Here is a 17889-nt window from a genome sequence, read left to right on the forward strand (position 1 = left end):
GAGGTTGAACAAAAAGTAAATCACCTTAACCTCGTATTCACTTTTAGCACTATTATTTTTTAAAGAAAAATTAAAAACTTGCGTGGCTCACCAACCAGATAGTAATGATGTTATAGATATACCCTGTAACATAAGGGCGTGTGTTTATACATTAGAGATAAGAGAAAAAAGATTAAGATAACAGATACATTCTCTTTATGATGTGTATATGAATAATCAGAACAGTTGCAAATGGTGGTGGCTATCAGTGAAGTAAGCAGACAGCTTCCCTTCAGACATCTTGAAGTTACTTTTTTATGCAGTTAAAATTACAGCAGATTATGGTGGGACAAGTCTGAAAAATAATGTTGAATTCAACACTTTTGTCATATGATCTTACTGCATCTTCCTCATTTTCCTGTTTTCTATTACATGCACTTGTGACCTCTTGCCCTTATGGGATTTGAAGGCTTGGAAAGGGACAGTGGTTTCCTATCTGATGGTGCAAAGTATAGCACAATGAGCTGAGGTGAAACTGTTGATTTTTATTTATCAGCTGTTATAGTCTGATAGAAATTAAAGTAAAATATTTATAGAATTTTAAATACAAAGCTTGTGTTTTGATGAGAGAAAACCTGGAACTAACAACAGTGGTTCTATATTTGTGAACAATCATTATTTGCATTTCAGAAGATAACAGTGGATTTTTTTCCCCCCTGTTTTATTTTATTATTGGAATAATATATAATACAGAAAATATGTCTTCGTGCTGGTTTTCTCTCTTCTTAAAGCCATTTTAAACTGCTTTGTTCTTTTAGTGCAGCAAGCTAGGAAATTTTTCAGATGTTAAGGTTTTAATTGATATCTATTTTGTTTATGAGTGCCAGTGCAACAAAATAACATTTTATGAAAAACATTTTATTTAGCTTTCATGATATGTAATGCCAGGAGAAAAGAAAGGAAAATTTCAGAATATTTAACCACACATACATAAAATAGGTACAAAAGAATGACAGTTTTTAATTAACAAAAAAGATTTAAAAAGCTTATTCAGCATTTTCTTGGATAATGACCACTAAAGCTTGTGATAGAAAAGGGAAAACTGTTCCTGGAAGAAAATAAAGTATTGTGCTTCAAGAACAAGTTTCTTTTCTGATTCTTATTGCCCGGATCCTGTTTGTCTCTGGATATGTATAGTATTGTGTACTGATTACTGATAAAGTGAATATCTAATTATATTGCCAAAAGGAAGCAGAAGAGCTATGTTTAATCTCAAAACCCACTGAATGTCAATCTTGCAAATATATATATATACTTTTTTTCCAACTGTTATGCCTTAGATGTTTGGAAAAAAGAAAAGTAGGGAGAAAGAAAACTGTAGTTGACATAGTTGGACATTGGCTGTTGAGACAGAAAAGTGAACATAATGACATTTATTACCAATGTGATAAGAAGGAGTAGGATACAGAATTTGTTTGGAAAGCGACTTTGTAGTACCCTCTTATTCATTCAGTAACAGAAATACCATGGATTTTTGTACTTGTTGTTTCCATCCAAAGGGGATAAGAATCTGTACTGCTGTTACAGTCTGCTGCAGAATTTCATGAAGTACTAAAGACAGATTTTACTGAAAAATGTGCAACCTATTACCATTCAGCCAGCATAGAAAATAAATAACAAAGGTGAAGAGTAGGTTTTCAGATGTTGTGTTAGCTACTCATAATCAAAGGCTGGGTCTGAGCACAAAAGCATAGAATAGCTATGTAAGGACCATCAAGAGTGATTTTTGTGGAGCTGTAAGTGTGCTTCAAAAGAAAGAAATCCTCTTTTGAGAAAACATGGATTCTCCCCTGTTCTGCATTGGGTGGGTGAGGGGAGAGAGAGACATGGTGCAGGGTTCTTTCTGGATGTCAGTAGAAAAGGCCCAACAGCAAATAGTGTAATAAAATGGCTGGTTTAATAACATAGACTAAAAAGAGGAATATAGACAGTGAGTAAATCTTACGTCCCTTCAGATGCTGGGCACCCTGCCTTCATGCGGCATCAGATGAACTCCGGATGGATTTTCCCATGGCACGCTGTGCAGATCCGTTCCATGGAGAGATTCCTTCTCTCATACTGTGGTGGCTTTTATCTTCTGTAACAAACAAAACCATGTATCTTCTGACAGGTTGCAATGTCATCTTTGTCATAACACCCACCAGTGTGCAGCACAAGCTATTGTAGGCATGCCAGCATACACCCTTGCAGCAGCTACCTGTGCTAACATTCAGGCTTCTCAAGCCTTAAGTACAAGGCCCAATGTAGCAGACATAGCCTGTTCAAGGTCACTAACTCCTTGAATACAATCTCTTCTGCAAGGCTCCCAGTACATCTCCTGATATTATTTAATAACCGTATGTTGTCTGAATACCTTTCTTTTTATAAATCAGGGAAACGGGGCGCAAGGGAAGATGGTGGTGTTCTGTCTTAAAACCAGAAAATTTTACTGAGATCTATCAATAGTTATGTATTTTTACAACTTTAAGTTTATAATTGTGTGAGAATTGAGTATAGCATGTAGCTGAAGACGTTAATTTTTGCTTAACCAAAAAGGAAGGTAAACAGTATGTTCCTTAGCATACTTTCCATTTACAGATGTTGTACTTGTTCCAGCATTGCGGTCTTTTATCTCAAGACTGGACGTCTCTCTTAAGTACAAGTTATAGGACTGATTAAAAAAATGTGAGGTTTCTTGACCTGTATTAGGTGAGGTGATGGCTGTTATTTATTATTTTATACTGCACTCTTAAATAATGTCTCATTTTTCTTCAAACTGATTTGTTAATTTTAATATTAATGTGGGGGCTTTTAAAGCACTCTTTTTATCCCCCCCCCCTTTTTTTTGAGCAAAGTTCTGAACCATATGTATCATTTTGCATTAACACAACTTAATGTGTTCTGTACTTAGCATCTTAAATCATTTCATTTGATGCTGTGTAGTTCCACACAGTTGAATAATTGTAATTACTTTTTATTTTCTTTCCTATGTCACCCCTAGAAAAAAGACTGGTAGAAAGTAGAACTTTATGGCTAGATTTACAGGACCTCAAGTGCCATATATTACATGGTTCTTTCCTCACAATGTGAAGAGAAAACTAATTTTAAAGAAAATCCTCCAGGTTGCCCTAGGGAAATTAATTTGCTTTATTATAGAAAAAAGACTATATAAAATGACATAGACAAACACAGAACTGTTCTCTGAATATAGAGCCACTGTCTGGGCATGCAGGGATAAAATTAGAAGTTCCAAAACCCACTTGGAGTTGAATCTGGTGAGGGACATAAAGGGCAAAAGATGGGCTTCTATAGAGACATCAGCAGCAAAAGGAAGGCTCTAGGGAAATTATGGGCCTGCTGCTGAGTGGGGCAGGGAACCTAGTGACAAAGGACATGGAAGGGACCAAGTTGTACTGAAGGTCTTCTTCACATCAGTCTTTACTGGCAAAACTGGCCCCAGGTGTGTAAGACCAGTGGGAAGCCTTACCCATGGTGGATAGGATCAGATTAGAGACTATTTAAACAAACTGGACATTCACAGGTCAAAGGGCCTGGATAGGATGCACCCACAAATGCTGGGCAGGCTGGCCCATGGCATTGCGAGGCCACTTGATAATCTTTGAAGGATCATGGTGATCAGGGGAGGTTTCTGCAGGCTGGAAGAAAGCCAGTGTCACTCTTCAAGAAGGATAATCCAAGACATGATAGGTCCATCAGCCTTACCTTGATCCCTGGGAAGTAGATGGGGCAAATAACCCTGGAAACCGTTCCCAAAAGCATGAAGGACAAGAAGGTGTTTAGGACCAGTCAGCATGGATTTACGAAGAGGAAATAATGCCTGGTCAACCTGACAGCCTTCTGCAATCAGGTGACTGGCAGGGTGGATGAGGGGAGGAGTGGATGTTGTTTATCTTGTCCTTAGAAATGCTTTGGATACTGTCTCCCATGACACCCTTAAAGACAAACTGATGACGTACAGGCTAGATGCACAGACAGTGGGGTGAATTGAAAACTGGCTGAACTGCCAGGTCCGAAAGTTGTGATTAGTGCCTCCAATTCCACCCAGAGGCCAGTCACCTGCGGCATACCTCAGGGCTGTTTCTTTCCTCCTCCTGTCTGTCAAAGTACAAATGACCGATTTAACACTTCAACAAAGGGAAACAAACATAAGTACCTTAGCATACCCTCTCAGAAATTGCCAGCTTTTATACAGAAAGACTTGAGTGCATAGTGGTCGCAAAGCAGGTGCCATATTTAGTTGCGGGGAAGGACAGTACTATATTGTCCCAATTTCTTCTCCTTTTGGTCATGGAATATCTTTAGAAAGACTTCAGTTGCTTTCATCCTGCAGTGAAATAAAATATTTTCTGTAGCTCTAAAGCCATAAGGATCTAGTTCTCTCTTAAATGTTCTTTTTATACAAATCAACACCTTTTTCTTCTTGTCTAAACTAAAATAATCCAAGATCTCTTAAACCTTTCACTCCGTTCTTTCTGTAGTTGCAGTACTGATCTACTGATTAGGTCTTTATTTAAAAAATAATAGCTGTAAATAAAACATCAAACTAATATTCCATCTCATGACTGCAACTTAGAGTCAGAAGTCTAGTTTAGGAGAATAATCAAATAGTTTAAACATAAGCAACCAAACGTTATTTAGAAGAGACACATTAAATACTCTCTCTATTCATGTCTGCCACTGAAATATACAGTAAACCAAATCCATTTTGTGCTGTCAGTGCTGGATATAAATCTAAGAGTCATACTGGTGTTAGCAATTTAGTCACCAAGAAGTTTCATTTAGAGCAGCTGGGTGTCTGAAGGACACATACTCAGCCAATGTAGTCAAGACTTCCTTCAAAGCTAGTCTCTTCTGAAAGTAACAACCTGAAATCAGAAGAGCAGGTATAAAGGCAGATGGTTGAGAAATAAATTTAAAACGTTGACTCCATTTTGACCTTAGCAGCAGTTCAAAAGAAATTCTGCCTCCTGATGTAGAGGTTTACTACTCAGCCTGAGTATGTGACAAGATGGCACACTCCATTAATGTTGGCTTTTGGCAGTTTATTGGATCCTAACAGTTCAAGTATTAAAGGAAAGGCAAGGATGAGATTTGAAAATAATGCACACATAGTAGTCCAGAGAATTAAGCTGGTTTAAAGATAATAAAACACAGACTGAGCATGTTTGAAAGCTGCACTGATGTTCTGTGTTGGGAAGGGGGAACTTTTATTCTAGTATTCAGTATCACTTAATTTCAACAGTATTACTGCTACTTTCTACTTATATGGGGATCTCTCGTTTTTACACTTCAAAGCACTGAAGGTAAAAAGTAATCATCACCTTCATTTTATCAAGGGGTAGCTGAATGACAGTTTAAATACTTTGTCTAAGGTCATATAATGAGGTAGCTCTGTCGAAAGAATTTGTGAAAAAAAAATCAGGAGACAAAAAATAGTAGAGGAAAGTGAGAGAAAAAACAAAAGCCCAGTAGCTCTGTTATCCTAAGCCTCTGAATCATGAGCTTGTCAGAAAGTAGATTGACACTTTTTCCAAGGACCCTTCTACATATTTGGGGCTCTGTATATTCTTTCAGAGCACAAGAATGAGAGAAATGTTGCACTGCATGAGGCAAAAAGCCCATCTCGGTCCTGTCTTCAGCAGTGCCCAGTGAAAGATGCTTGGGAAAATCGTAGCATCCGGGACTTTTCTGGAGTGATAGTTGTTCCTGTTTCTACTCTCAACCTTGAGCAGTCAGCAGTTGAGGGACTTTTGTGTGCCAACATCATTTTTAATAATGTGTCTTCCATTACTTTTTCCAAACTTCTTTTTGAAGCACATTAATGTTTTTATCTTTTGCAACACTGTGTTTCAATGAACATCATAATTTCATTATATCTATGTGTGACATATATGTGTTCTCTGTGTTGTATTTCTTTCCTTTAAATTTTTCTCCATTTCTTAAGATCATTACTTTACAAAACACTTTGGTTTTCAGTGATGGTGTTTTAAACAGTTTATTCCATGGCATGCTGAGTTCTAAATATTTAAAATTTGCAAAATTATATTTGCTTTCATTTTATTCTCCCCAAGCAGAAAGAGCAATATTAGGATAATTCGTTTTCATTGATCTCAAAGGTCTAAAATCCAATTGTAAACAAGATGGCCAAATACAACTTACATTTCCATGGAAAAAACAACTTACACACTTAGTTGATTATGATGCCATCTTACAGTTCCCATCTTGGTTTCCAAAGATAATGGCAAAAATTATACAGCGTGACAACTTTGGTAGCATAGCTGCATTACAGCAATATAGAAGAATATCTTGTATGCATTTTGGTTTTGCATGTTTCTCTTATAACCATGGCCTGAAATAAATCTCTTCAAAGTCCAGTGCTTAAAGGAAATTATGAAAATTACATCACCTGTAATTAATATACATAATTTATGTGTATGCAAAGTCCACATGCTTTTTGTAATGGATTATGAAACACACTATTGATAAAGGCTAATGGAGTTAACCTGGGGGGGAAGGGTTTTAACAGGGGGTGATGGTGTTTACCCTAACCCCAGTAACTGTGATGGCTAATCACAATATTGTCACATGACATAGAGAACTTTATTTAATCTTATTGTTAATTCACTGTTTCCATTGATTTACCTGTAGAAGTATTTTAGTGAATCAGAGGTTAAAGCATCATAATTATTTCAGAACTGATATATCATTTCAGGTTTTTATTTCTTGTTCATTTGTGTTTTCTGTTCTTCCTCTCTCTTACATGCTGCAGTTGCAAACATATTGTGGCGAGAGCAAGGTACTAATACAAATGGCTTTTTTCATATTTTCTATATTACAAGGAAATGCTCATGTATTGTTCCTTTTTTTGTGTTTGGTTTGGGATTTTTTGTTCATACTCTACAGTTACAGTAATTACCTTCCCCCTTGCAACATTTGAGGGATTTGATTTAAAGAAAAAATATAGTGGAAAATAATCCTTTAAATGCTCATGCCTTAGTGAACTGCTTTTCCTTTTGGGGAAAGAGAAGGAAATAAGCTGTTCAAAAATTTCAGACAATTACTCAAACGGATAAAATAAGAAGCTCAGATTTAAAATGTAAACCTTTAACATTTGTTTGTTTTCTGACATGATAAAGCTTCCAACCAATCAACCTACATGCTGTTGGGATTGATCTTGTATGAATCATTCTTATTTGACAAAATTATAATCTTAAACAGTTTAATTAAAATTGAGGTACCTGTTGTTGCTTAATGAGACAAAGCATTTTCTTCTTATACTCAGGAAGGGTTTGTAAATGTTGGGAGGGGGAATGGAGGTTTGTGACCAATTGAAGGATAAATATAAATACGGACAGCATCAGGTGTTAATAACATAGAAAGCATGTAAAGTATATTTTACTGACAAAGATGGGTATTAATTTTTATATATATGAGATAATCTTACAAAGCATAATGCAGAAAAATATCATAACCAAAGTGTTGTCATGAGCTCTCATTTCGTTGCTCTGAGTAGCCTCTTCTTAATTTAAAGTTGCAATTTAGGAATTAATCTATTTCAGGAATAGGAAATGTTTCAATTATCTCCATTGGAAGATTAATAATACTGTAAGTAGATCAGGCTTTGCTGTGTATTCATGTTGCAAGTGGTATTCCTGCATGTTTCCTAAAGATTTATTTTAAATTAATTTAAAGATTCAAAATAATATTTTGAATAATATCTCATTTGCCTAATTACATAGTAACCTTTGGCATTTCCTAGTGTGTTTACAAATACGAACTAGTTTTATTTTTTATATTCCTGTTTTACTGGTTGCTCAGCTGGTATAAACAATCAGTTTCCTGATTATAGTGGAGCTCAGCTGTGATCCTCCTGCTCTATTGGCCTTGCAGAGTACAAATGACATGTTCAGAGTTTTGTACAATTCCACTGTTAACAATTAAACTGATGCAGAACAAGATTCTAACACTGAAGTTTTCAAATATGTGGTATTCTCGCTGCTTATTGGGAAGGTATCAGTTGTGTTTTATCTTAAATAAAACTGAAAACATGATTGGCACGCCCTTGATTTTTTAGAGGATTGTCTTTTCAAGTCAAGTCCTGTGTTGCTTTCAGTGGTTAGAAAGCACTTAGGAAAACTTAAATTCTGTGACAATAAAGACCAATTAAAAATAGAAGCTTACTAGAGTGCTTATGGTAAAGACACTCAAATTTCTCTGTGACTATTGTGAAACTAAACAGAAAGCAATTCATAGGAGAGATTCAGAATGTGAAGTGACAATATCTTCTTCTAGAGCAGATTTTCTCGATCTCTCCTGCATTTTTCATTGGACAATCATTGTGTTTCCAACAAATATTGTTAGTGGTTGCAACGTCAGAATTAATTTACAAGAGAGCAATACCCTGAAGATGCCAGTAAGCATCACCACTAACTTCTCTGGGCCATGCATACTCTGTAATTTTCTGTGATCTAAGTATTAACAGATAGGAAGGGAGGGATGGGTGATTATCAGGACAATTAAGATCGTGAAACCACAGATAGGCTTTAGTGCCTGGAATGCATATTTGTATATGGGGTACACAAAAGCCTTATCACAATTGCTTGCTTGTGTAAAGTTATTCTAGCCTTTACTAAGTCTAACTGTCTGCATGCAATTCAGCATTTTCACCGAAAGGGTTGTCAGACATTGGAACAGGCTGCCCAGGGAAGTGGTTGAGTCACCATCCCTGGAGGGGATTTAAAAGACATGTAGGTGTGGTGCTTAGGGACATGGTTTAGTGGTGGACTTAGCAGTGTTAGGTTAACAGTTGGAGTCTATGATATTAAAGGTGTTTTCCAACCTAAACAATTCTCTGATTATTTCATTGGATCCACAGGTAAAGGTTCCTTATATGAACTGACTTCCCTAACTCAGTGTTGAAATGGAAGAAGGACATTTCTTGCTGTGTCTCCTTCACTGATTTTGAATAACAGTTTGGTGGACATTACTATCCAGACATTGGAAATAAAGCCTTAATAGTTTGGGCTGGATTACTATATTATCTGTACATTGGAAAGCCTGCCTTGGAGTATTGGCAACTGAGGAGGAAGTTTTAGGAGTCTGTTTATCAAATGTCTTATCACTTGGGGCTATCAGCTGATTTACTTCCTCACGTTCTCGTATTACTTATCATGCTAAAAGCTATAATATACTTTAGTCAATGAGACCAGAGAAAATGGAGAACATTGTTTTGTCCCCAGCCAGTTCCACATATTTATTTATCACCAAGATACAATAAGCCAGTTGCTCAGCTATAGATCTCTACACTCTGTTCACTGGTAGGGGCAGCATAATCTCAGTCAGGCTGATCAACAAATTCCAGCTGTTCTTACAGGATGCAATGTCAGGAATTTTTTAAAGAAAGACCTTGATGTATTATCTTACATAGGCTGTATGATTTACCTGAAAAGGCATACAAAAGTATCCCATTGTCCAGAGCGGGCATGTTGCCCTTAGTGCACCTTACGCTCAGAATACGTGATTGCTAAATTTTCCTTGAACCTAAGCCTGCTTCTATGCTACACCAAATGCAGCATAGACAAATTCCTCTCCCACTTTTTGGTAACCTAGTAATAGATAGATTTTATATAAAATGAGGAAAACCCTGCTTGGACACTGTCCCTTCTTTATTTTTAGGAAAACTTGGCCAGAAGTGGGAAATGATTCCATGAGATTTCTCAAAGATAATTGAACTTGCTTGTTCTGGGCGTGGCCCAACAACCTTGTGCATATTACTAGCTTTTAAATGACTGTATTATCTATGTAATTGCTAATGGGGACAGGCAACTTTTATGTATGTGCATACATACATACATCCATATACAAACACACACTTCCCTCCCCATTATTTGTTATTAAGATGTGTTCTCTCTCTATTAACATAGGTTTTCCTTCAGAATTTAGGATAAGCAGAATTCCAGACTCGAATTTATTTTTTCTGGGTTTTATTCCCCTGTGTTCCTATACCAAATATTGTTATGTCAAGTGGAAGCTTAGGCCCTGTACCCAGGATACATATACATTTTTATCACTGTAGCCCACAGTTTGGCTGGGTTTAGAGTTGGTTATAAAGGTAATTTTATGAATACTGTGATTTTTCTTCATAGAATTTTACAAATATGAACTGATCATCCATCATAGCATCCACATAGCAAATCAACAACTGTTGTCTTAATTGGCACATGCTAAACTAAGGAGAATGTCCTTTTTTGTAGTCATGAGCATGACCACAGATATTATGAGACTTCATGCTGCAGATCTGGTTCCCACCTTCTCCACAAAACATTACATCATGCCTGTCATTCAGCAACATTGTGGTAGAAGAATTGCATAGTTCTATAAACATTTGTGACCCTTCAAACTTGGAATAAATATCTGCCCAACTCCGGCTTTCCAATAAAATACAGTAGAGAATATTTCCTTTTCTGACTGAACGAAATGTCAAATAAGGGCTTATAATAAAGATTCAGAACTTCTCTTTCAATGTTATACAGAAATAATTTTCACTCTTCCATCCCTCAGAAGAAGAAAAATAAGGATACATTGAGAATTTATATTAATCTGATTTCAATGTAGATGATTTCACAAGATCACTTTTGTTACTGCAGCTGTCAAACTATATGTTTCTAGATCTGTATTCATAAAGACACTGTCTTGTCAATGGAGGAAACTATGGGAAATTCATTCTGAATAACGTAACAGTTTTGTTTTAGTTTTACAACAAAAGATCCCATAGGATTAGCTGTATTAGCACTATACGCATTAGCAAATTGATCGTATGCCAAAAATGTGATGAGGTTTTTAGTTCAAGATAAGGATTTTCTTTTTTGTCATTATTTAATTTTATACGTTTCAATGTGTTTTTGTTCTTAAGGTCTGGGAATTGGGAACATGTTTTATGTTTTTTATGAAGATGGCATCAAAGTAATACAACCAGTGGAATGTGAATTTCAGAGACATATTAAGCCTAGTGAAAAACTCCTCGGTTTTCAGGCAAGTTATTTTTTAAAATTTATTTGTAGTGTTTTCTCAATTATAGTTTTCTTTAAATAAGAAATTATTATTGCTAGTTTAGTGTTTTCTGCTTGATAAATTCAGACATGTCTTCTCAATTAATAAGTAGCTTATAATGGTGGACTCAAAATTTCCTGTATTTTCCTTGATTGAATTCAAACTTTCAATCTCTCTTTTAGATTGAATATTCCCTGTATACTTTTCAAACCCTTTATTAAACTCTTTTCCCAGTCCTTTCCTTTAACAGCTCTCTACTCTTTATTTCTGGTTTGTTTATTGTTGTTTTTTTCTCCCCTCCCTGCCAGTTAAGTGCATCTCTGTGAATCAGGGATTGATTCTCTATTAAATATGAGATCTAAAGTTATTATTTTTAATGGTTTCTTTTTCTCCACTGGACGTTTGTCTATCTTAAACTGTCAGCTATCATGAGGTAAATCCCTATCCTGATAAACACTCTTAAAGCTCCACTAAAGTTAGTAGGGGTGACTCCAACTTACAATTCATATAAGTAGTTTCAATAACTTTATTGTTAACAGATTTATAGCTGATTTCACCAAATTCTGTGCATTTATGGAGTAGTTTTCATGTGTAGCATACATAAAACCAGTAGTGTATTCTCCACTTTCGTTTATTCTTTTGTTGTTTTTCCTTTACTGCTAATCAAATTGCTGGCTGACATGATGCATGTTCTCACAGGAACACTTGGTACTAGTCACTACATTAAGACTTGTTCCGTGTGATCTATGACCTTTCAAAAATAACAACTTTTTCTCATTCTTTGGATTTGAATGAGTGACCTTGAATTACATAATAACCCATGAGCTGTACACTTTGGGGTTTTTTTCCCTAATACCTAAACCACACTGAAATAACAGCAGAACTGTCTCAATGGAATTTGCCTGTTCATTTATCATTATTGATGTCAAAGGCTGCTGTACTCAGCAGCAAGATTTATTTTAGTGTGAATAATTATGCTTTGAACAGCTAATCATACCTTGATTTGGGCTGCCTAAGTGAAATTAGGTTGACACAGCCAAAAATAAGCCAGAGAGCTTTTTTATGGCTGTTTAATTCAAAAGGTGATTAGTTAATAAGTCTGTTAAAATTTTATTGGTCTAAAGTGCAGCCTAGATTTTAAGTGTATTTTTATTGAAATGTGGTAATAATCAGGATGGATAAGTCAAACTTGTTTCCTTTTTGTAGCTTTCAAACCTAAAGTAGCACAATAGACCAGGAAGGTAGGCTACTTGATAACTTTCATTTTAAAGTATGTATAGGCTTGTCCTTCTTTGCATATCTTTGTTTTGTGGTAGGGGTGGTAAATATATCTAGCCAGAAATTAAGCTTTGTATACCTACATGCATGTCATTTTGTCCATTAAATTCAACAATATTTCTACTTACTCCCCGAACACCAAAAACGTCTTCCCGCACATATGGTGGTTAATAAATTTTTATTCCTGCAAGAGAAATCAGAAATATTTGGAAAATATATCCTTATGTTTTTCTACTCATAGTGACATCATTGTTCACTCTGCATTCCAAATTAAGAAAAGATGGAGAAATAGTTTTCAGTAAAAAATTCTGAAGTTTTGAAAAAGCCCTTTAAGATTACTTTCCTCCTAGAAGAAGGATGAAACACGATTTTAAAGGAATTCCCTGCATATACCGCTAATACTATGACAACAATAGTATATTCTTGGAAAAACTCATTTTCTATGAAGCTTTAGACAGTTGTTTCCTCCGTTGAAGAATATCATACCTTCCTCAAGCCTCTTTGGAAAATCTGTTTTCTCTAAATAAGAATAAAAAAATAACCCAGTTCTGTCCCAGGATCAGATTTTTATCAAATTCAGCATGTGATTGTTTAGTGGTAAGAGTTTATGTCATAAATTATTTGTTACTAATTCTCTTTGACTCTGACATATAACTACTAATCAGAGATGTTGGTATACTGCATGTTTTGAGGTGGCTTTACATAGCCTTTCACAGCTATGGCAGCTATCGCGAATACAGTCTCCACTTATCTCTTAACATATACTTGAAGGAAATACATGCTTGCTTAAACCTCTCCCATTTCTTTGCACTTTTCTGAATTAGCTGTTCAAGTGGTAAGTAAAACCCCAGTAGACCTGTTTCATTGCCAAACATTTGCTAAAGTGTGAGAACATTTTTAAATTCTGCAGCGCAGTTTAGGTACTAGGATTGTCACAGAAAATGTCTGGATATTACATATAATACGGCAGTGTTCCTTGCCAGGTTTCCTGTTTGCCTGCCAACAAAATAAATTACCCTTAGCTGAGCTCCTGTAAAAGAAAGAACTCAGATGTTTCTACATGGCATTGCATTGTATTGTGAATGAATGTTGCAGTGGTTACATGTACATATTTAGGTATGCTAATTTTGCTAAAGGTAAATACAATTTCTGAATAACTATACACTTGAGAACGCTTATCTAAATATTTAATTGCCTCTCATGCAACTGAGTGTCAATACAGCAAAGCACTTTAGTGTGTGTCTAACATGGGAATCAATTAGACTTTCATTGTGTTTAAAGTGAAGCAAAAGATTCAGTGCTTTACTGGATCATCATGGTTCAGAGGAATATAATGAGCTTCCTCCTCTCCTTCCCAGAATCTCCTAAATTACCTGAATCTTCTAAATTAATATCAAACGAAAGTAGACTTTTACTAGGCTGATAGCTACAATTCTAGATGCACAGGGACAGAAATAAACTTATATCTGTTTTCTGATTCAGGTTATTGTTTAGTTATACCAGCTATGACAGATGTTTGTTTAACCTGTTAGCAAACAGATTCTTAACCATGGTCCAAATTGAGTCTTTCAGCTGTTAAATAGCTCATCATTCTGAAGTGTTCAGGACATTTTCCTCACTAACATGCAACCTCTATTTATATTCTGCAAATTAATATTATCTAAAGCCTTTAAATTTTAATTCTTATGCAAAAGTGTTTTTATTTTCCCTTCCCAATGAATCCCAATTAGAATATTTATTTCAGGAGGCTGGGGGTGAGGAAAGAAGCATTTGAAACATACGCCTTTGTCGAGACCAATGGAAAAATCCTTTTGGTTTCAACATAATCCTGATTTCCTCTTTATTACAAGAACTAGCACATAACGGCCATATTTCAATGAACTAGGCCATCTCACACTTGAAGTTGAATATGTGCTGGAGGTGGGACCAAAATACTTAATTTCAAAATAATTAATGTGACTACATGGCAGAGCAAAGTTTCCACAGGAAGTGAGCTTGAAACACACTTGTTAGTCCACAGAAGTTGCTTTGGTTTACACTCTTACAGCACAGTAAGTGTACTAAATGCAAGACTGTTAACCTTTTTGAAAAAAATGTGAAAAAGGTCCGCGGCCTGTCAAGTAAACAGTAACTTAATATACAACAGGTGATATATAGATTCATGTCTTAATACATGCACTGTTGTAACCTATTGATGTCACCTTACTCTTAAACAGTCATAGCATAGATAGACATTTCATTATACTGCTTAAAGAGCTTGACTCAAATCTTGTTAAAACACCTTGAGGACCCTTGCATTAAGTGTAAGTTTATAAACATAGAATTTACACATATAAATCTACAAGTACATGTTTTCTATTTAGAATTTCTTGCCCCAGACTACCTTGAAAAACTTTCTCTAAGGATTTATTTTGCTCCATCTGCTAACTTGTCACAGGGCAAGTCACTTTCTGATTAAAAAGTCTGGGCGAAAAAACAATAAAATAAATTAATGTTTTATCAGATGTTAGCTTTTTTCAGAGAGAATAAATTAGGAAAAAGTAAATTGCTCACATTTTAATTAGAAGAAGAAAATGGTGGGTTTATGCTTATATTTTAAGGAGAAATTATTTTAACCAATTACCCAACCACTGGGGAAATTAATACAGAGCCTCAGAATTACTGCCTGTAATGTAAAAGAAATCCAAACTGTCTAATCAGATAATTGTTAACTTTTCAAAAGCAAGATTTCAGTTCCATTGATTGAAGCTATTTCTGGGGCATCTAGATAAATGTGGGTTTGAATAACTAGAGAAACAACTGCATAAACTGATTCGTGCTGGGGAACTTTATTTTGAATATGAGAATTTTGGTGCATAATTTTCAGTGTTTCTTTGGAGAAACACTTCTTTTGCTTTTATTTTAATTTTTCAGTTCTTGGGGCACAGTGAGAGTTGGCATTGGATTACAGAAATGTATGAAAACATAAACAATATTCTAGAACCAGTCAACTGCATTTGTATATGTAGATTTATTTTTTACTTCATATCTGAGAAAGTGTCATGCTTTCTAATTGCTGTATTTAAAGTGGAACAAGAGGAGCAAGTTTTATGAATTACATAGATAATAAGAATCATGCCTGTAGTTTCTACTTTAAATATATACGTGTGTGTATACATCTATATACATATATACAAACCCTGTATTTATATTGCTTTTACATTGAAATAATATTTAGAAATACACTTCAGTCAGTATTTTAGACTCAGATTCAGGAAAATGTTTAAGGAGGTGGCATAACTCTGGGTATAGTTATACGTGCTTCACTTACTTATTTTCCTGTTCTGCTATACTTCCCACAATGGGAGGTATGATTAGTATAATCATTTACACTAATCTATATGATGCCATGTGAGAGACACCTAGATTCCTTCAGCAGGAGTTGCTGTTATTTTTGAATAATGTGTTGAATGTGTCCTTGTAGAATTCACAGCACCTAAAACTGGGGTAAACTAAGGTGAGTCCCTGAGAGATATGACTGAAAAGAATGACACAGTATAGAGTTGTTATAAACATTTACAGATGCATTATTTGAAGAAGGTGTTCTCTGAGGAATAAAGAGGACTGTGTAGAACAGTCTAATAGTAGTTATCTGTTTAGGTAAAGCATGGAGCTAAAACAAGGCGTAATTAGAATAAATATAAAAAATAATTTGAGATCAGTGAAACAACCTTCCAATTGAAGTGACAATTGCACAGAAGACAAATGACAATTTATCATTGATCTGATGATTGCACATCGTATTAGAGACATACCTGTGTTGACATTTCACTTTATGCAATGAAAAGCTTTTAGCCACATTTAAGACTAAAAGTCCCATTTGTCACCATGCCAATCATTCTTTAAAAAACAAATTTTAAACAACTTCTCCCTTCAAAGTGCATGTCTTTTTAGCAATGCAAAATAAATCTTACTCTTTTTACTTATTTCTAAGTTCTGCTGAAGTTCCTGATTACGTGGCATCCCATGGTACCTGAGTTAAGTAACCTTTCCTTATCAATGTGATTTCTGAAAGACCTTCCCTTTGTTGAGGTTTAAGAACTGCATAGGACCAAGCAGTGGCTTTCGATCTCCTGTAAAGAAACTCCCTCTGTTAGAGCTGGAATCTGATTTATTTCTTATTTTGACATATAAAGATTCAGTGTATTTTCTCAAACATACAGAGGCACAGAAGGCAAAGAATGTTGATGATACAGAAGTTAGTGTTGAAATGCATCACCACCTTCTTGAAAAGCATTGCTTAGTGCCAAATGTGTTGTTCTGTCATGTTATTTTTCCCCATTATTTTCCCCGTTATTTTTCCCCATTCGTAAGCATCGGACAGGAGCCTGATACTTAGAAACAGAATTCTTGTCTAAGATCCCATCGACTGTTGCTGTTCATTCTACACTGAAGTCATCATCTGCTGACATATCATAATTATTTTCACAGCAACCAGTTACGGTGTATCAGAGCATTGTAAATTAGGAATAAGTAGCAGATAAGTGCTAAAAAGAAATAGTATGATTTGGTGAAATTGCCCCTTGTGATGAAAGGAAGAAAAATTAAGAGGGAAAAGAAGAATAGGTCAGGAAAACAAAAAAGCTTGGCACATGCTGTACATCTCCAAGCAGAGTATTTTTCAGGTCCTTGTTTTTACATAAATTTGATGTCCATTATAGGAAAAAATCATGCTATTTCATAAAGGGAGTTTCCAAATATGGTAGCATATTTGACCATGTAACTTTTAATTTTGATAAAAGCAAGCTTTCACTCGGAATAAATAGTTACAAATAGATAGATAGAAATATAAATATATATAATGAGTGGGAACATATTTATATAAAAATATGAATAGTGAGCATTTAAACTATAGCTAGCTATTTTGAGTGAGAGTGCATAGTTGTAAATATAGGTAATATGAAATATGAATTCACTGAAGTCAACAGGAATTTTGCTTTTGTTTCAAATTCATTCTTTTGCAGGGATGGAAGGACAGAGGGAGAAGGAATGATAGTAAGAAGCCATTTGATTTGTATTGAATTTCACGCTAATGAGATAGGCCGTGAGAATGTCTTAACGGCAGAAGTAGTCAAACTTTTGAAGCAACATATCAGTACTCCAGGTGACCAAAAAATCGGATCCCTCCAACTGCTGCTGCTTTGCTCCTATACCATGTGACAGCTTGCACCACACCTCCTTCTCTTCCTCTCCATATATACATTATCATCTTCACAATTTTGTATTTGCCTGCCTTACTGCAGTGTTCCTAGCTGTTAAGTGTAATCCATGTCTATAACTGCCTTCCTTTGCAAGATACTGTGATGGTGCAGATGGGGAAGCTGCTAGCTACTGCACAGTAACGAGACATTGTGTGTCTAATTTGTTTTTCTGTTTTTAAGGTCTCCTGGCTCTTTCGCTCACTTTATTTATACAGGTATTATTTTTTCAAATGGGTTTCTTACTCAGGACAACAGTGCTAACTGCCTGAATGCCTAGAAAACA

The 17889-nt window shown here is 35.4% G+C and overlaps 1 protein-coding gene across 3 annotated transcripts in view; it reads left to right on the top strand.

Annotated features, from left to right (window-relative positions):
- Positions 1-17889, top strand: part of FSTL5 (follistatin like 5) — a 300770-nt gene that overhangs the window by 243572 nt on the left and 39309 nt on the right. For 2 of the 3 annotated variants that reach the window (XM_059817815.1, XM_059817816.1), the window contains exons 10-11: positions 6809-6835; positions 10952-11070. In XM_059817815.1, the coding sequence (XP_059673798.1) occupies positions 6809-6835; positions 10952-11070 (146 nt within the window). The remainder of the gene's footprint in view (positions 1-6808; positions 6836-10951; positions 11071-17889) is intronic. The other variant, XM_059817817.1, reaches the window with a different exon arrangement.

The sequence above is a fragment of the Gavia stellata genome, chromosome 5, assembly GCF_030936135.1.
Source record: "Gavia stellata isolate bGavSte3 chromosome 5, bGavSte3.hap2, whole genome shotgun sequence".
In the NCBI taxonomy this organism is placed as follows: domain Eukaryota; kingdom Metazoa; phylum Chordata; class Aves; order Gaviiformes; family Gaviidae; genus Gavia; species Gavia stellata.